At 42.8% G+C, this 20290-nt stretch overlaps 1 protein-coding gene across 4 annotated transcripts in view; it reads left to right on the top strand.

Annotated features, from left to right (window-relative positions):
- Window positions 1-20290, top strand: part of Tmtc4 (transmembrane O-mannosyltransferase targeting cadherins 4) — a 64816-nt gene that overhangs the window by 4960 nt on the left and 39566 nt on the right. For all 4 annotated transcript variants that reach the window (XM_021202868.2, XM_021202867.2, XM_021202869.2 and 1 more), the window contains exons 2-5: window positions 2-214; window positions 4026-4141; window positions 5339-5555; window positions 12646-12733. In XM_021202868.2, coding sequence (XP_021058527.1) covers window positions 56-214; window positions 4026-4141; window positions 5339-5555; window positions 12646-12733 — 580 coding nt within the window. In that variant the 5' untranslated portion in view covers window positions 2-55. The remainder of the gene's footprint in view (window position 1; window positions 215-4025; window positions 4142-5338; window positions 5556-12645; window positions 12734-20290) is intronic.

The raw sequence follows: 20290 nt of genomic DNA, 5'->3' as shown, positions 1-20290 counted from the left end.
GATTTCTAACCAGCATAATGCTGGAGCAGGAGGCTGTCGGCCTGCAGTTTTCAAGATGGTTGAGCTGGATGCTGACTTGGATCACATCATCCCATCCGTCCTTCCCCCTTTCTGGGCTAAGTTAGTAGTGGGATTTGTTTCCCTTCTGTGTTTTGCAAGGAGCTATGATGGCGATTTTGTCTTTGATGACTCTGAAGCTATTGTTAACAATAAGGTTTGTGTCCTAATCCTCAATAGTCATCCAAGTGGGTGTTAATTCTGTGTCATGCTTGGGTTGACTGTCAGTCTGGGTCTCATGAGCTATAGATTACCCATTTTGTTTTATGTATGATCTCTAAAATGCATTGCCTCAGATCTGCAGCACCTGCCTGTGCTCAGGAGACCCCATGAACACCTCTGCTAAGACTGCAAGTCTGGGGCTGTTGCAGAGCATTGCATGTTGAGTGCTTCAGGTTTTATGAAACTTTCCAGAACTATGAGAGGAAAGAGAGACTCATGCATTAGCTCTAGTGATGGATGGATCTAATCACCCATTGCAAGATGTGTGGTCTGTAGCAGGCAGCAGCTGGCTACGACTCTGTCCTTCACTGTGTGAGCGCAGTGTGCTGACAGCTGCTGGAAGAAAGCGTTCCGCTGCTGAGGGATACAGCGTTCCTGCTCATTTCATATGTGGACACTCAAGTTTGCTGACCTTGCAAACTCCTAGTCAGTCTTGATACAGCTATATAAGGCCAGGAAAATCGCCATCTTTTTATTGTAAAATGGGAAGGAAAAGATTCAAATAAGCCAGAAGACAACCAGAATAAGAAACTTGGAGGGAGGTAGAACCAGTGCTCAGAAGTGGCATGAGCCTCTATCTTTATGATGGTCAGTTATTCAGCACACAGGTTGTGTTGCTTATCTATGGTCAGAGCTTAAAAGAATGTACCCGCCTGTCTCTCTGGAGCAAACCATTGAAGGGGCTTTTGCAGCACCATTGTTGCATGCTCATAAGAAGTGAAAGTCCATCAAGATGGCTCAGCAGGGTAAGGTATCTGCCACCAAGCCTAATGACCTGAGTTCAGTCCCCAGGACTCATATTGTGGAAGGAGAAAACACTACACGTACATCCCCGCCCCCATGCATGGTGTGTCTTTTTGTGTGTATGTGAGCATGCACACAGACAAAAGTTAATAAAGGCTATAAATTTGATAGATGGATAGGCTTTTTTTTTAAAGTCACTTATATCACCAAATTAGGAAAAGTCCTTTTCACGTAGAAAATGTCAAAGAAAACTCCATATGGCAAGACTGTATGTTTTGAAGTTGGAGAAAACCATGTTTGACTTCCAGGTGTTTTGTTTGTAGCATGATATTGTAATTACATTTCTTTGAGCCAGGGTCTCATTATGTTGCTCTGGCTGACCTGGAACTTGCTGCGTAGTCCAGACAGGCTACAAACTCACAAAGATCCATCTGCCTCTGCCTCTTGAATGCTGGAGTTAAAGGCATCCATCACCATGCCTGGATCTATTGATCCTCACTTTTAACTCACATTTTCCACTTGTGATTTCCTTCCCTTTCGTTCACCTGCCGCCTATAATAGGTGACTCCTTTGCAGTTCTTTCTTAACCGTGTTTCTTAAAAGAAGCATGTAGCTCTGAACAACTGCTATGTTGATGGCTTGCTAGCCACAATGAGGATTTTCCTTTATTTTCCAATAAGAATTCACCTTTACCTTTTAAATTCTGTCGTTTGTTACCTGGGTACGTAAAGGGTTAATTCAGAACCTATGTTGAGAAATTCTGTTGAGCTGGGAGCATGGACACATGGGCTCTGGTGTGTGGAGAGTCCTGGTGCTTGCGCTTGTCCTTCCGTGTGAGAGGAAGTGGCCAGGCATCTTGTGCCTCTGCCAAGTATGGTTGGAGCAGTATTTTCTGGAATGTCACCTCTTGCCCCCTGTATTGACTTTCCAGCCCCACTTTTTTCCTTCCCCGTTGAATGGAATGCACAGCTCTGCTCTTGAGGCTGTCTTCATGCTATAAGCAGGTGGTTTCTGGGTCTGGGGGTGTTGGATACTGTTGCTAGGTGCTTCCTTGTGCTGAGTTGCTATTTCTTGCTCCCTAAGATGATCTCTGAATGGTGTTAGGAGGAATTTGCAATCTAATGTTCCCGTAAATCATGAGAAAAGAAAAGACCTTTCTCTCACACACTGTGCTTCATGTAGACTGTGCCTAATTAAATATTTAGAGCTTCTTTGGTGTTCATTTTCTGTTCAGAGGGAGGATAGGATGCTACTCCAAGCACCTCAACTGAGGAGGCACTTTCTTTGCAGAACACAAAGGCTTGGACTTCCACTGTTGTTGCTGAGTTAGCAGATGGATTCTGCCATCTTTGTAAAACATCCAGCTGGCTCCTTGGGCAGATGATCTAGTTTTTTAAGGCCACTGAAGCTGGTAGAAGTGAAAGTCACAGTGACAATCAAGTGATCAACTTTGCATCTGTTTCTCCTCTTGAGTTAGCAAGTAGCTCATTCTGTAGCAAGTACTAAAGTCTAAATTTTAATTGCAATGTAGATATTTGTTCTTCAAGGCCATCTGTCATTTAATCATCTCTTATTTGGGAACATTTTTTAAAGGGTCTATGTGCGTGTGTGTGTACATGTATATATGTGTGAGTGCGTGTATACAGGTTCATGATAGGGGTGGGAGAGGCTACTGAATCTCCAGGAGCTGCAGTTGCAGGTGGTTGTGAGCCTAAGGTGGATGCTGGGAACCGAACTCACATCCTCTGGGAGAGCAGCATGCATTTTTAACCCACATAGCCATTTCTTCAGTGTTTAAGCATTCATCTGTGCATAAAAGATCATTCTTAAAAAGCTGATAATAGTGTAGCCTCTCCTCACAGGTACACCTACCTGCTGGAGTCAGGATGCATGCTGGGAACTCAGGTCCTCTGAAAGAGCAGATCCTGCTTAAACTGCTGGGCCATCTCCCTCATTTAACTTTTATAGCATTTAGTTTCATATTTTAAATGTAAGAAAAAAATGAATTTAGGCATGTTTGGTGTAAATTTAAATTATTTCAGCAGAAAGGTGGTTTTGTTTAATATTTAGTAATTTTATATTTTATAATTGTATAGAAAGTTTCCCTCTAGTTTTATAATCTGCTTAACTCCTGATCAAAAGTAGAAACCTTAAAAAATAATATTTGCCCATATTTGTTTAAATTGGATATTGTTTTGACACCTTACCTTATTTAATTGGCTATGAAAGGATAGTCATGACCTTACATAGCTGAGTGGTCTGTTTATTCAGCATGGTTTTTTTGTTTGTTTGTTTGTTAGGTTGGTTGGTTTTGGGTTTTGAGGTGTTTTTTGTTGTTGTTTTGTTTTGTTTTTAGTTTTTTGTGTCAGGGTTTCTTTGTGTAGTCTGTATAACCTGTGGTGGTCCTGGAACTTGCTCTATAGTCCAGGCTGATCTTTAACTCATAGAAATCCATCTATCTCTGCCTCCCGAGTGCTGTGCCTAGTGATAGAGATGCTTAAACCATAGCTGTGAGTAACCAGTTACCAGGTGCTATGGGGAGAGATCAGAGATGCTCCAGAATCCACAGAAGTGGATTGAGCTTCACTCAGGATGTTAGAAGGTTGAAGATGACGGTCCAGGGCAGACTTGCCTATGCAAAGCCTCTGCAGAGAACTCCTGTAAGAGGGGCAGCAGCATGGTGTCAGACAGATAGACACAGTGACTCTGACAGTTAGGAGAACATCAGCTTTGACATAGGAAGGTAGGAAGCTATTGAAAGACTGTAACTAGCTAGAGAGGATAAACTCATGTGCATTTTGAAGGCCTTTGTGTAGAAAATATGAGTGGTCCTTCTAAAAGCCTGGGCATATCCTACAGAAAAGATGTTGGGGGTTGGGCCTAGTGCTAGCAGAAAGGATGAAGAGTGCAGAGTTGATGTTTGGGGAGCTTTCAAGGCTATGGTGCAAAACTAGGGGAGGATCATGACCCCTTGCCCAGAATGTCCCATTGTGTTCCTGCAGGACCTCCAGTCAGACACACCCCTTGGGGACCTGTGGCATCATGACTTCTGGGGCAGTAGACTGAGCAGTAACACCAGCCACAAGTCTTACAGGCCACTTACTGTCCTGACTTTCAGGTAAGGTGTAACAATAGGAACAGGTTCATCATTTGAGGTTTCCACCTGACATTACATGTGGGGTCAGGTACATTGTTTGAGGTTTCCCCATGGTGTCATATGTGGTGGTGGTGGTGGGGTCCAGCATTAGTTCTTACATAGGTGGAGTACGTATGTATTCTAAGATGTCTGTGCTCATATTAAGTCTTAGGAAGTGTGACACAGAGAGGCTGCAAGGTTCTGCCTAAGGAATCTCCATTTCAGTTACACAAACTAAAACTGAAGTTGTGCAGAGGTTAGCCTGGCTCCTGGGCAGGCATGATGCTTGTGCACCAGCAAAACACCTGTCTCTCTGGGTCTCAGAAAGTCCACCCTTTACTGTTTGGTTAGCACTAAGGGAATATATGATACAAACCAAAGCAACACAGGCATCCAATAAGACTATTCGTTTTTTTTTTCCCCATGTCTAAATTAAGCTCTGAATCTCCGTATCATTACCAATTCAATATGTAATGAATATGAAGTTTAAAGATTACTTCTCTGAGCCTCATTAACCAGAGCTACTGGTCACGTGACAGGGCTCTTATACCTATTTCTGGGATACATTTAAATACTTGTGTTATAGGTCTTACAGAGAAACAGTTAGAACCACTAGCAATTGAGAAGTAGAAAGAAGAATCACAGTTGCAGTAGGAAGGTGTCCTGTGGGAGAAGGCTGGAGATACATGTTATTAAAGCATTTTGTTGTGTGATTGTGTGGGTTATGAGGAACAACCTTGAGGAAAATGTGATATTTTTTTTAAGATTTATTTATTTATTTCATGTATGTGAGTACAATGTCTCTGTCTTCAGACATACCAGAAGAGGGCATTGGCTCCCCATTAGAGATGGTTGTGAGCTATCATGTGGTTGCTGGGAATTGAACTCAGGACCTCTGGAAGAGCAGTCAGTGCTCTTAACCACTGGCCATGTCTCCAGCCCAGAGAAAAATGTGACTTGACTTGTCCTTGGAAAGTAATCCCTTTGGGGCCCTGAAAACATCATCTAGTTGTCCCTTTGACTTTGAACTCTCTATCAGTGCACCTTTCTCCCGCTCTCCTCTATGGCTCACTGTGTCCAGTTTCTTCAGGTTTCTTGGCTGAGCAGGCATTGTTACCTTGGTCACGTCCGTTGTGTATGCTCCATGCATCCGCTGTGAACAATCCCCGTGTGTTGCAGGATTAACTACTACCTGTCTGGGGGCTTTCACCCCGTGGGTTTCCACGTGGTCAACCTCTTCCTGCATGGCAGCATCTCCATCCTCATGCTGGATGTGTTCTCAGTACTGTTTGGTGGCCTACAGTACACCAGTAAAGGCCGGAGGGTACACCTGGCCCCCAGGGCCTCCCTGCTGGCCGCATTGCTGTTTGCTGTCCATCCAGTGCATACCGAGTGTGTAAGTATCACCCATATGTGACAGTCTGCATGCATGCAAGAAGATCTCTCTGTGCTGTCTGTTTTTCTGAAATAGGCCCATTATGTGTTCCTCTTGTTTGCAGAGTTAGAATAAACACCATACTGTCTTCAGGAAATACAATGCTCTCCCTGTCAGACATTAGAAACAATGGATTTTAGGTCAGAGATATCTTTATGAATAAATAATAGCTACCATACTGGTAGACTTTCTCCTCAGAGTCTGCTGGCATCTTGGGTGGCACTGTCTGTGTGATAACACCAGCTTCACGGGTATACATGCTGATGTTGCCTGACTGTATCCTAAAGGCCAGCAGCTAAGAATTCTTCCTCAGTGCAGAGACTATGGTAGTTTTTATTTATTTTGTTCATTTTTGGAGAGAGATAGGATCTTATGGTGTAGCCCTAGCTGGTGTAGAATTCCCTATGTAGACCATACTAGACTCTAAATCACAGAGATCCAACTGCTTTACCTCCCAAGTGTGGGGATTAAAAGCATGCACTTTCATATCTGGCCGGGGCAGTTTTTCTGTAATAACTGACTTTATGATTTACAAAAATTTTCTCAATATAATAGCATAAAAGTGCTATGACATCAGATGGTCTGGTACTACTTTATAGGAAGTAAGTATCTCAAGCAGGTAAAGAAAGGAGAGTGTAGCATATTCCATGGCCCAGGTAGGCAAAACAAACTGCTCTTGACGTCTCCGCCTTCTTCCTCCTCCCTCCCAAACAGACTTGGCCAGGTGATAGACAGCAATGACAGGAGCCTCACTTGCTGCCCTGTGGCAATGTCTCTGTGCCTTGGACACAAAGGAGAATACACTCTAGACATAGACTGTTGAGATTTAACTGGACATTTTTCCAGGCTGTCAGAAAACCCCTATGTGCATATTTGAACCCTTCCAAAATGTGAGGCTGCATGCTGTTGAAGTAGGAGATTGGATTTGGTCATTCTGGTCCTAGAAAGCATTGGATTGGAATGTTCCATGTGCTGTTTCCATTACTGTGAACTTTGACCTTTAATAGACATTTAAATGCTTAAAATCAGTTGATTGTACTGGTGAGGGTCTTAAAGTCAATTATAAACTTTTCACCATGGAGGTTTTACTGTTACCTTCTGTATGCAAGGTTATAGGTTCATGCTGGCAGAGTTCACGTAAAACCCTTTATCTCTCATTTGTGCACAACTGTGACCAAGTTACAGTTGGTTTCAGCCTCACTTTCCAGGGCTAAGTATTTGTTGCATCTCAGATACAGTGTTGCATCAGACACAAACAGTGCTTTCTGTGAAAATCCTGACTGAATTGACTGCTTACTTCTTGTCTAATTGGGCACAATCATAAAACCAAAGTAAATTACATTAGCCAAAGATTTCCCAAAATTCTAATTCTAAGTATTAAAAAAGTGATTTGTAAATAGATTTCAGGGCCTGGGTATGCGTCAAGTATGTGCATGCACAAGACACACACGAACATTGCAGTTAAATGCAGCTTTTCTGCTAATCTTAAAAGGCTATATTTTAGATCTTTAAAAGGAATTGAGGGGAACGGAGAGATAACTAAGCTAGTAAATACTTGCTGTGCAAGCATGGGGACCTGCATAGAATTCCTGGCATAGGGGCATGTGCCTGTATCCCAATGATAGGGAGGCAGAGGCAGACTGTCCTTAGGGTTTCCAGCCAGCTACTCTAGTCTCATTATCTAGTTCTGGGCTCATGAGAGACTATCTCAGTAATGTTCAAGGTTAGCTTCTAGCTTCCACATGCACAAACATATGTGCATGAACACACACACACACACACACACACACACACACCACAAAGAGAGAGGAAGAAAGGCGGCAGGGCTACCTGTAGGGAGAAAGCAGTATTTGAAAACTCTATTCATCTCTCTGCCATTTCATGACAGCTGTTTAAACTTGGATTTCAGGGAATAAGGAATAATTAAAAATTAGCATTTGTACCAACATACTTTGTATGTTTACCTTTCGTTATTTTGACACACTATCCAATTTCCTCTTATCGCCTTTCCCCTGTTATCTCCCACTCTACATTTTTAATGCCACCTTTAAACATGTGCACAGAGCAAGACACCTGGAGCTTATCTTCAGGTGGCAGGAGGATGCTGCACAGGTATCCTGCCAGGATGGGAAAGACAGCCCTTTCCTGGCTGTGGTGTGGGCATGGTGGTCTCACCCTGCTTGTAGCTCCCTGTGGCATGGGGACAGAGCAGATTGCAGTAGATATGTGTCTGTGTATATGTGTTAAGAGGGTGGCGTAGCAGCATGTGCCCTATCAGTTTTAATGGCATGCATTTCTTTGTAATTAATGTGTTTTGTGCCCCCTACTCCCCGCATTAACACTGAAGGTATTTTTGCCAGGTGTAAATAAGCACTTATATTTTCTCTTTGTTACTATTGGTTTTGTGTGTGTATGTGTGTGTGTGTGTGTGTGTGTGTGTGTATGTGTGTGTGTGTGTGTGTGGTATGTGTGTGTGTGTGAAACAGGGTATCATGTAGCCATGGCTGGCCTTGAATGCCTGATCCTCTTACCTCAACCTCCTAAGAACTAGAATTATAGAGATGTGCCACCCAACATTTCCAAGCCATCCAGTGGACTTGAGATACAGGGTCCTGACCAAAGCCAAGATGGTGGAATTAGAGACCTTTCAGTCTGATCCCCTTGTGGCTCTGATTGGTAGGGAAATCATTACAGCCAGATTGATTTGTTCCTCAGCTGATAGAAATCAGAATCCACCCCCACACCTGGTACGCCATCCCAGATCATTTTGAATTGCTAGTAAACATGTGAAGCATCTGACAGGGTACTGGTGCCCAAGGGAGGAGAGGCATGAACAGATATTGCTTGTTGTTGAAATCTTCAATCCTGATTTGGGGTTTCTACCTCACCTTTGACCATTCAGTTCCTGGATAAAAGACACACAACTTGTATTATGTCCAATAATCCTTAAACGGCACAAGAGTTGGCCAGACATCTCCCTCTAAGCTATTAGAATATACTTACCTGTAGATAACCCCAGTTATTACTAACCTCTTACTTTGTTTCATCTGGGCTATTCTTAACTCCAGTTGGCTAGCTCGTAGGGTTATGTTTTCTTGACTCACTTAACACGTACTGGTTTCTCATTTCTCCTCAACACCTTCTTCGCCCTCTCATGCACCCCTCCCCCCCAGCCTGGGAACCTTAAACCTCTCCCATGTCTCTTCTGTCCACCTGTTGGCATCTTTATTCACCAATAAGAAATAACTTGAGGGCAAGGTCACATAGCTTACTTGGGTCTATATGCTGACTTTCTTGTCTCTGGAGCCCTTAGGGGCCACACTTAGCATTACAGTACACAGGAGAAGACCAGACCTCAACGTTGCATAGGTCTTGGTCTAGTTTGACTCAGCCATCAGGATGAGATACACCCAGGGCCTCCTTGAGGATATGAGTAGCATTGCACTCCCAAGTGTGGCAAAGGTGACAAGTTGCATGGGTTCTAGTATCAAAAGCTCAGGCTTCAAGATATCTACCCACTGAATCCAGATGTCTTGCCAGGGAGGGGGCAAGATATGGTCTTTGCATTCCAGGCTGGTCTCAAATTCACTTGTGGCTTTTAGATGAGTGTGGCTTTGAAATCTTGTCCTCCTGTCTTTACCTTCCAAGTTCTAGGATTATAGGCATGCACCATCCGTCATACCTAGCTTTGAACACCTAGCTCTCAGCACCTAAGGAATTAGTAGAGAAGCCCTTGCCCACCTCCTTTTTTGCCCCCAGATTCTTATTTCTTGTCCCCAACTCAGATGCCACCTGTTTGGATTGAGGGAGGGTGCACTGATTTTTTTTCTCCCAGAAAAGACTGACAAGATGTTTGATGAAATCTGAAAGAAAAATATAGCTGTTGGAGAGGAATTTACATGAAAATACTTAATTTGCAAATATTTTTTAAAGGAAGGAAGGAAGAATAAAAGCCTTGTCTTCCTTATGTTCATTCTCCACTGATTGGACATAGCCTGTTCTTGGATAGCCTTTCACATTTTATGCTGTGAGCTCTCTTTAATTACTTGACAAATATTCACTGAAATGCTAAGTGCTTCTTTACTTTAAAACACTTGATAGGTTTATCTTTTGTTTGTTCTTATGTCAGGTAGTATAATCTGCATCACTTACAGACTTGATAGGAGTTTCATAGTTTACCAAAACAGAGATGAGAGATGGCTCAGCTGTTAGACACCAAGCCCACAGCCAGGACAATCATGCTTTTACCAAAAGGAGAGCTTCCTTTAGAAGATAACCCTATTTGCTTAAACATCGTTTCGTGGCAACACTTTGCGTGTACCTTAACCACCCTGATGGAAGGTGCTTCAGCAACCGGTATGTCTGGCTTTGTCCTCCCCATTCTTGCACAATCTATTCCTTCCCTTTAGTCACTTCAAGAAGCCCTAGTCCCCCTGTCCTTCCTCCTCTTAGCCTGCTGCTCTGTGGCTCCTTGGTCAGTGACTCTGCATTGGCTTTAGTTGCTTCAGTGCTGAGAGGGTTTGGTCTATCCTAAGCCACAGCTCTAAAAAGTTCTTCTCCCTGTATCCTTGCTGTAGGCTTACAAAACCTAGATGTTCCAATCACTTCCTTACTTGCCCCCTTGTCACAGAAGCAGCACACTGCCCCCTACCCCCCATGAGCATCAATGACCTTGGCCCTTTCTCCCGCACAAGATCCATGGTCCTCCCTCCCTCCCATGAGCAACAGTGTCCTTGGTCTCCCCCAACCCCCCATGAGCATCAGTGTCCTTGCCTCCCTCCATGAGCAACAGTATCCTTGGTTCTCAGCCCCCCCCCATAATGAGCAACAGTATCCTTGGTTCTCCCCAACCCCATGAGCATCAGTGTCCTTGGTCCTCCTCCCCCCCCCACATGAGCAACAGTGTCCTTGGTCTCCCCCCACCCCCTATGAGCATCAGTGTCCTTGCCTCCCTCCATGAGCAACAGTATCCTTGGTTCTCCCCCCACCATGAGCAACAGTATCCTTGGTTCTCCCCAACCCCATGAGCATCAATGTCCTTGGTCCNCCCCCCCCACATGAGCAACAGTGTCCTTGGTCCTTTCTTCCTCCCCTCCATTAACAACAGTATCCTTGGTTCTCCCCCCCCCCCCATGAGCATCAATGTCCTTGGTCCTTCCTCCCACCCCTCCCCCCATGAGCAACAGTGTCCTCGGTCCTTTCCTTGCCTGCCTGCCTAGTGCATTGTCCTATTTCAAGAAGCACTCTGTTTACTTATTCATTAAATGAACTTACCTCTGAGTATCCAGAACCCTCATTGTGTATTCATTTAACTCTCCAGTGAACAGCCATGTTCTCTTCAGGTCCATTAAGCTTGGTTTGCCCCTTGCCTCCTATGCTGGTTGGTTGATAGCATTTTTGTGACAAGATACCAGACAGAAGCAACTGTAGGAAGGAAGGTTTGTTGTGGCACACAGTTTGAAGTAAAGTTGGTCATGGACAGGGAAGGCATGTCAGCAGAGCGTGAGTGTTGGATATCTGGGCATATCCAGTCAGGGAGCAGAGAGCCGTGGATGTTGGTGCCAGACTCACTTTCTCCTTTTTATTCAGTTAAAGACTGCAGCCCCTGGAATTGTGCTGCCCACATTAGGAGTGGGATTACCTCAGCTAAGTGGTTTAGAAATTCCTTCACAGACATGCCAAGACGATTGACTCCTGGCAGACTAGGTCCTGGCAGGTTGACCATCACACTTGCCTCTCACACATGCTCTTGCTAGGATGAATTTGTCAACTCATTCTTTCCTCTTACCCATGGACTTCCTAGTGCACCTCCATTCTGGGATTATAACTACAGAGGGCAGTGCACCTCAGCCTTTCATATGCAAAAGGAAACCTATCCTTAAAGGCATTCCTATTCATCAGTTGACCATACATGCCCTTAGGAAACATATATATGTACTAATTTCCGCAGGCATAATATTTTATCTGCCCTTTCAGAAGTAATCTGTTATCCATTAAAGTGATTTGGTATATGCCACATTTGGGTGTCAGTTAGTAGGACATCTTGTGAACTAGAGCAGTACTCATGAGAAGAATTCTGTTTTTCCTTGCTATGAAATATTTGGAGGACAATTATTGAGTTAATGAGCTTGGGAAAAAGTGAACACAAACTTTATACAGCTTCATTGTCACTAGGAGAAAGGAGGGAAGGAAGGAGAGTCATGTTGGAAACGAGAAGAGAGAAAGGATGGGAACTGTTCTCTGTTTTAGCTCATTGGCCACTTTGGGATCATCCTGACTTGGCAGGTTAGCCCTCTAAACCAGCTTAAACCAGCTTGAGTTGGAAGGGAGAAGGTGGCAGAGACAGCACAGAGGCTTTGAACCTTCCCCTTTCTTTCTGCCAAATGGCTTTTAACACATAACATAAGGTTTATGTCCTTTGTGTTTCTATTCAGATTTAAAATTCTTCTCAGTTGTTTATTAATGTTGTGTATGTGTGTGTGCATGCTTAATGTGTGTGCATGGCTGATACTGAGAGTGGGTCATCTGTGTTGTGGTACCTAAGGTAAAGTTTGGAGGACTCTGTGATGTTTGTTCTCTTCACCCCTTCATGTGAGGATCAACTCCATGTCTGCAGGCTTAGTAGGCACCTCTACCCACTGTTCCATCTTGCCAGTCCCAGGACTTTTTTTTTAATACTGTTCCCTCTGAGCTGGTAGCATTTTCAGTTGAAAATCTCCTATGGGACATGAGAAACCTGGGTTGCTGGTGTTCTTGGATATAAGGTATTAAATAACACCAATTTTGCTAGACATGTGCTGTGCCCAGAACAGTCTGTTCAAATAACCTGGAATCTCTTAAAGCAATGAGATGAAGTCCTGTACCAGAGAGGGTGACAGGAATGAACCTGTTAAGATAGCTCCCCCGGGTTGTGCAGCACTGCCTGCATGCTGTCATGAGGGGTGGGGGATGGTAAATTGCTTGTTTCATGTCCGAGGTGCATTTTGTATATCCAGAATTTAGGAATGCTTAATTTTTTTATGTAATCTTTCTCCCCCCTCTTTGTTTTAAGGTTGCTGGTGTTGTTGGCCGTGCAGACCTCCTGTGTGCCCTGTTCTTCTTGTTGTCTTTCCTTGGCTACTGTCAAGCATTTAAAGAAAGTAAGCAGCACTTTGTTTACCTTTCTCGTTTGTCACCTTCTTATTTCCTCCTACGGAGCAGTGTCTTACCAGATAGGGAGTCGCTCTGTTCATATAAGGTTATCATTTGAGGTGTAGTTGGTCAAAGGTTTAGACTCTTGAAATGTGTTTATTTCATTACCCGCTTCATATTTCATACCCACATTCTAGATCAATAATATAGCAAAGCCCTGAGCAGAATTACTGAAGCACTTGGGTTGGGGATGGGGTACTGTTTTATTTTCAGCAAAATTTCATGATTGCATACCAGCTTGGGGCTCCAGAGATCATATGTATTGATGGTCAAGCTGCCCTTTCATAATTTTCAAGGGTGGATTGGACTGGTCCTATGAGAGTCTTCACTTTTTCTCCCCTTCCTTGCACATAGGCTAGACCCCAGCTCTACTTGCTTCTCTGGTTCTCCCAGATAAGTGGCTCCATTGTGACAGAGGAGAAGGGGGACTCTGCCCCCATGTTGGTGATGTCTACCTGAGTAGGCATGAACATATCTCACATCCTTATATCATGTTTTAATCAAGCTGAGAGAAAAAATCCTGCCCATCAGTTGGTCGGGGTCTGGGGACACATCAATGGGATAGCTTTAGGGGAAGAGAAGAGCAAGGGGCAACTTCTTTTCCTGAGACCAAAGGTCAACACAGCAGGAAGGCACACCTCTATCAGTTCCTTGGGCAGGGTCTCCCCACGAACCACAGCTCATGATTAGAGCTCTGTAGAGGTTGTTCCTGCCTCAGTCTCACAACAGCTGAGCAAGATTCCAGCACCTTCCTGTTTTCCGTAAGACTGTGAATCAGGCCTGGGAGGGGTCCCCCCCCCCTCACAGACATGTTTATTACAGTATAATGGCACGACATGTCCTACCGTTGGCAGTGCAGTCAGAATCTGCAGGTTCATATTGAGGCACGTCTCAGCACTCACTCCAAGAAAATGAAAACTTCAGACTTAAGAGATTTTTTTTTAGAAATGTCTCATCAGTCATCATTTATTAATCTTAACCTCCTTAAAACAATTACTTGGAATTATGAATGAATTTCACAGTCATCAGAAGTACTTTTTGAAGAAAGTATTTATATTAAGTATTAAATATCCATAGATTTAACAGGTAAGGTGTGTCATGTAAAACCTCCCACTGCTTTTAAACATTGCCTTCTGAAGTCATAAGGGAAACCATTACAGCACCAGAACTTCCATTGAGTGAGCTGATAGATTCGCTAGGCTTTCTGAGTGAACTGTTCTTTCAGAGTGGTGAAAAAGCTGAAGCTATTTGGCATTCCCCCCGGATTCTTTATCCTTTCTATGTTACGGCTCATGAATTTGCACATTAACATTTATGTAGTATATGTGTGTCTGTTTTGAGTTCTTTTACAATCATAAAATTGTTTCTAAGGGCCGTCCATACAATAAGTAATTGGCTTAGGAAGCCTTTGGGGCTGGGAGTTTAGCTTGGTAGTGGATCACTTCCCTGGCATAGGCGAAGCCTCAGGTTCTATGCCTAGTGTTGAAGACAAATTAAATACACGTGATGTCTTCAGAAACTGATAGTGAGCTGAAGGTACTGCATTGTTGAGGGGTGCTCAGTTAATTCATACTCTGATTCCTGGTAAGTTGGTGCTTGCCATGTTACATTTTATTTTGGGTCCAGCAACACTGTTTTAGCATGTATACTGTATTTAACATGAGAAAGAGATGGTTAGGTATGAGTTATCAAGTATCTTCAGTAAAGTTAATCTGGGCATGTTGGTGTCTGCGGGAAAGTTGCAGTGGTAGCACCCCTCTAGGAGTAAGAATAGATGTTCATTTGTTTGACCTTCCCACAACAGTGAGAAGAGAAGAGGATGGTAGTGGGAGCCTGAACAGGAGCCCGCTTGTTCACATCTAGCCTGTAGTCACTATTTATTAACTTGAACTTATTTTAGGACAGGAAAGAGTAGACCAAATGGAGCCATGGAGTCACCTTCAGCACAGCCTCTGACACTTTGTGGTTACTTGGTCTTTAAAGTATGAAACTGTAATGGTTGGTAAACTCATTTCAGGCCTCAGTGCCTTGAACTTGAAAGTTACCCTCAGCCTTGCATCTCTGCATCCCTTCTGCCTTTAACTGTTCACTTGAGTTGGAGATTGCAGAGTTTAAAGGGGGTGGTTGAAATCCTTGGCTCTTGAGTCTTCTTCATTGTGAATCAGTTCCACTGAGGTTGCAATTCTAGAGGTTCCAACTAGCCTGAGAAGGCCTTAGATGCACTATTAGTAGTATTTTTTTAGGCCCCTCTATCGCTTTAGCAAGGTCCTAGCCTGACCTCCACTGTAGATACCAAAGGGCTTTGCATCCTGATGAGTAGCCTAGCTTGTTCCTCTAGACCAATGGCCTAACCCCACTGCACCAGCCTCTTGGTCTTCTCTGTATCACTGCTCCCACCCTATCCCTTGTCTCTTGACAGAGGTATCATGATTTCAGTAACTTTTTTTATAATTTTGATTTTTTTAAAATTCTTTTCCAAACCTGTCAAGAGTAGAATGTTCTCTGTTAGAGTAAACATCAGCACCTTAGAAATATCCTTAAACACCGTGTTGATATTCAGCTTAGCATATGCATTACCTAAGACCCGTCTCTTCTCAGAGGCTTGCAGGGTCCACAAGCCTTCACAGAGGAAGAACAGAGTTCCCTGGGCAAAAGATTTTGATCAGAAAAATCTAACCAGAAAAGTAGCTCTGTTCTCTGATGCTGTTCCGAAGCATCACAGGGGCTGATCAATTTAGATCATCTATTCCCTCACCAATCAATCTTATATTAAAAGTATTTCTTATACTGGGTCCTGTGCCTAATGCTGGATTGCAAAACCTAGAAACAAAGTCCATACAGCCCAGTGGGGGTTAGGGATCTCTAGGCCCATGTGCATTATACAAATATACATGTATACATGTCATACTTACACATGTAAAAATACTTTTTTCCCCACATGTTAGATATCATACCCAGGGATTTGCATGTTCTAATCAAGTCCTCTACCACTGGGTTACACATCCGTAGCTTCAGTCCAGTTTGTTCTCGTTAAAATATAGCTTGAGTTATTTTAGCATGCCCAAGGAACTGAGAATGATTCCCTTCTCCACTCTTCCTCCTTAACTGTGTCATCTCTAGCTCTCTGCATGTGCTGCAGTGTTTGCGGAGTGGATGGGGGTGGCCCTTGAACTGCCTTCATCCCTGACATTCCAACGCTTTTCTGTTGGTCCAGCCTTTCGTATTTAGGAGCATCTTAGTGTCTACATTTCCCTGTGTTTTAAATCACCAGTTTTCTCTCCCGTAGTTTGTCAGTGCAGTGAACACAGGCTAAGCAGTCCTCACAGACTCATGCCATAGCATGGTGTTTGCCTGTGTCTGTAAGTACAGCAGAGAATTAAAACTTTTGCAGCAGAAACATAGTCTTTATTGGAATGAAAATGATCATGCTGTTTAATGCTTGGGCTTAATGTTTAAAGCAACCAACTTAAAGACCTGGTCTTTGTACTTCAAGAATCTGAATATATAAAGTCAATAAAAAAGGAGGTCCGGTTTTAGGTACACATAAACTTGACATTGAAGAGTTGGAACTGAGTTAATACTGTTTTATAAGGGAACAGAAATTAAGTGCTCTGAATTATGATTTAACTAGTTAGAAGGCTGAGAGACTACAGCTCCTTTTGGGCAACCTCATTAGCTTTCTTTATAGGCACGGTCTGTATTATTATAAAGTCTGAACAGTCTTTAACTGCCTGAGTTTATTAGGAGGCAGTACTGTTCAGCTCTGGTATCCTGGAATTTCAGAAAATGGAGAGAAATCTACTCACTGTCATTTTTAGGACTGGATTTTTTGGGGGTATTTTTTGGATTTTGTTTTGTTTCCTTTTTCTTTACTCTCTTTAAGCTCTTTTAGAAAATCTTTTAAAAAATAAAAATATCATCAGACATTTACTTCAAAACAAGACAAAAAAATCATTAACTAAATGAGTTGAAGGCACATTTGTTGTTGTTGTTGTTGTTGTTGTTGTTTAATGCCCAAGTTGAAAATGTGCTGTTCTCATGAGATATTTTGTCAATACTAAAAGCTCTTTCAAAGCCTGCTGTTTCAGACTGGAGACAGGTAAGCCCTGAACAGTAAGCTTGCTAAAATGGAAAAAAAAAAAATCCATTCTTCAACTAGTGCCTTAAGCTAGGATTGAAGGTCTTACTCATGTGGGAGGAGGGATCTTCCAGAGAGGCCTTGCTGCATTGTACCAAACACACTTTAAGTTCTCAGCTCTGCCAAAAGTCAACACGAGCTCAGAGCCTGGTTTTTTGTTTGTTTGTTTGTGTGTTTTTAATTCTTAAACCTTTATCCTGTTGCTGTCCTGTTGTGGTTCAGCCAGGAAATCAGAGTTTTCATTTCCTTACATTTTACTTAAGTTTTTATTTTTTTTTTTTTTATTTGACTTAGAATCATGATGCTTAAAAAGTAAGCCTGGTCAATTGGGTGACACACCTGCCAAATACTCTGGACTCAAAGAGAAGGGGAATTGTGAGTTTGAGGCCAGCTTAGACTACAGTATAAGAACTTACTTTATAAATAAGTGAATAAAATGGCAATAAATGAATAAATAATAATAAGTAAGCGGCTGTGCCATACAGACACCTGTTTTTAGGTCTGGGGTCATTGCCGGTGGATTGTTTGTCTCTTTCTTCTCTGCCTTCATTTCCCTTGGTTCCTCCCCTGCTTGAATTTCTTTACATGGTCCCCTATGTGGGGACAGCAAGTCTGACTCTCATTCTGTGCATGGAGGCAGGCTCGGTTGGTTCCAGTACTTGGAACATGAGTCTGATGCTCATTGTGTAGCTCTGGCAGCTACAGAGCTGTGACCACCTGTCGTGATGGCCCGGTTCCCACACACACCATGATGTGCCAGTTTCGCTCCGCAAAGCTGCCAGGCAGAGGGTGGTGAGGAGGGCTAGCTTGTACAATGTGCTGCTTTTGCTGAAAGGAGGGCTTCCCTCTGGAAGGAGTGCCAAGTCAGAGACGAATGCTTCATTAAATTGGTCACATCTGTTGGCACTTGTGGGTGTCAGTGCTGACAAGTGTCTTTCTGCTGGTTGGAGTTCTTCCCTTCGCTCCTTCATCCTTTGCCTCCATTGACCTAAGGGACTGTGTCATCGTGGCTAATAGAGATATGGAGTGGGGCAGATTGCCCATGCTCTGAGTTTTACGCCATTGGCGCTTGTGCTAGGTAATTGCCCTGGAAAGTGGTCTTCCTCCCCATGAAAGGTACAGAATAGCTACAGATGGTTTTGTCATCTCTACCTGTATCTTCTGAGCTTAAAATCTAGCAGTATGGACAAAGTTAGGGCCATGAATTCTAGTAGATACTTGAATAGAGAGCTGCATTCCAGTTAGAATTAACTGTCTGAAGGAGACTTTATTTCTACACGAAGATTATTCATAAATGTAACTGTACTGGAGGCAATGTTTTAAGGTTTATTTTTACTGTTTCTCACAGTTGCTTTTAGGTTGAAAATTATTACATTTTAGTATGCGCTTTATATCACTTATATGTATTTTTAAATTAGCCTCGTACATGTTAGGGATACTTCCATCCTGAAGAGGTTAGAAGGCTAAGTTAAAAATGAAAGAACTTGTCTTCTAACTCTATTTGTTCACACTGAGGAGATTACTAACTTTTTGGTATTACTGCATAGTTGCATAAGAAATGTGACAATATAAAAGACTTCTAGTAAACATGGAGCTAAAAGAAACCATGAACTTGGTTCTACATGCAAGGTGGCCTAGTGTTTCTTCTGTCACTGCGATGAAATATTCATACTTGGAATGAGAGTTGCTAGCATTTGGTTGCCTGATTAAAAACAGCCACAAAACCATGAAATACAAATTCACCTGGGTTATGTTGCAGACTGACCTCATTAGTTACTTCGATGAATTGAGATTAAAAGTAAGTCTTGATTTAGGGGAATTGCATGGATAAAACTATAGTAGATGGGGTTGTCCCAGAACTCAGAACGGGTTTCTCAGTTTAAGTTTCTACTCACTCCTGTAATATAAGCATTTTCACCAATGCTTTGTACGTTAGTTGACTCTGGTTTATAATGTACAGGCATATTACACATTTGTGAAGAAGAACCCATTGATTTAAATGACATGATTTTAGAGATTTATTCATTTAATACTTTGTGTGTATGTGTATGTGCCCGAGTGTATGTATATGCATCCCAGGCTGGCAGGCAGACACCTGTGTGCAAGAGCATCGGGTCCTCTGGAACCAGAGTTATAGGTGGTTGTGAAATGCCTCACATGGGTGCTGGAAATGAAACCTGGATCAATGAGAAGAGCAATGAGTATTCTTAACTGGTGAGCCATCTTTCCAGCTCCAGATAATATGATTTTAAAAGGTAAAGTTTTCCAGTTTGGATGCTGGAAGACACCCTAGCACGTATGCATGTTTAGTCATAAGGCTTCTGATAAAATATTGATAGCTCGGTGGCAAAGAGGAGATGAGAAAATGTTGGGTGTAAATCAGCAGACTCATTTCATACTCTGCAAGATTTCAGAGGTGTGGTTGGAATATAGAGAACACAGAGTGCAAGGTGGTTCACTTCTGAGCTGAGGCTGATTCTGAGATCTACAGATGCTGCCATATATAGAAACATAACAGGGACATACTTTTTTTTTTCCAGTTCCCACTGTTAAAGTTTCAGGAACAAGTGGGCTGGGAATGTAGCTTAGTTGCTAGGGTGCGTGCAAACCATGCATAAAGCCCTCAGTTCAGGCCCCAGGTCCACAAGAACCAGGACTGTAATCTTAGTGTTAAAGAGATGGAAACAAGAGCATCAGAAATCAAGGGTCATCTTCTGCTACATAGTGAGTTTGAGGCCAGGCCAGGGTATAAGTCTCCCTGTCTCAAAAAAAAAAAAAAAAAAAAAAATAGTGAGATGATTTTAGTCTATCAGAGATACAGTTTTATATGGAATCAGTATAAAATGTGAAATACACACTTTTTTTTTTTTCACACAGAAGTCTTCAGACTCTTGTGTGGAAGTGCAGCACATCTCAGCTGGGACTAGATAAAGTCTAAGCGCTCGTTAGCTGTAATGACTTGCTTTTATATAGGAACAGGTCTGAAGTGTAGCTCTCTGCAGGTGAAGCCGTCAGCTGGGTTAATGACTGACCATTGAAGTGTTGCCTTTGAACTGAAGTTGCCACTGATTTTGGTTACTGGGGCTGAAGTAACTTTGGCAGAGAAGTGCCTTCACCAGGCAGGTTTTTGTCTTGGATATCTGATGTCAGAAGCCTAAGGGAGCATTTCCTTAGGGAAGGACATGAAGTTGGAGGAGGTTTAAGTGATAAAGCATGGCCAAAAGGAGCGTGGAGAGCAAAGGGTTGGTTTCAGTTTGTACTTCCACAACAGTCTGTGGTGATCAAAAACCATCAGGGTGAGTTAAGAATGAAACTCAGCGACACTGAAATATATAGAAGAGAAAGTGGGGAAAAGCCTCGAAGAAAT

The sequence above is a fragment of the Mus pahari genome, chromosome 8, assembly GCF_900095145.1.
Source record: "Mus pahari chromosome 8, PAHARI_EIJ_v1.1, whole genome shotgun sequence".
Taxonomy (NCBI): Eukaryota; Metazoa; Chordata; class Mammalia; order Rodentia; family Muridae; genus Mus; species Mus pahari.
Note: the sequence above shows the minus strand (reverse complement) of the source record. Positions and strands in the feature narration are given on the sequence as shown.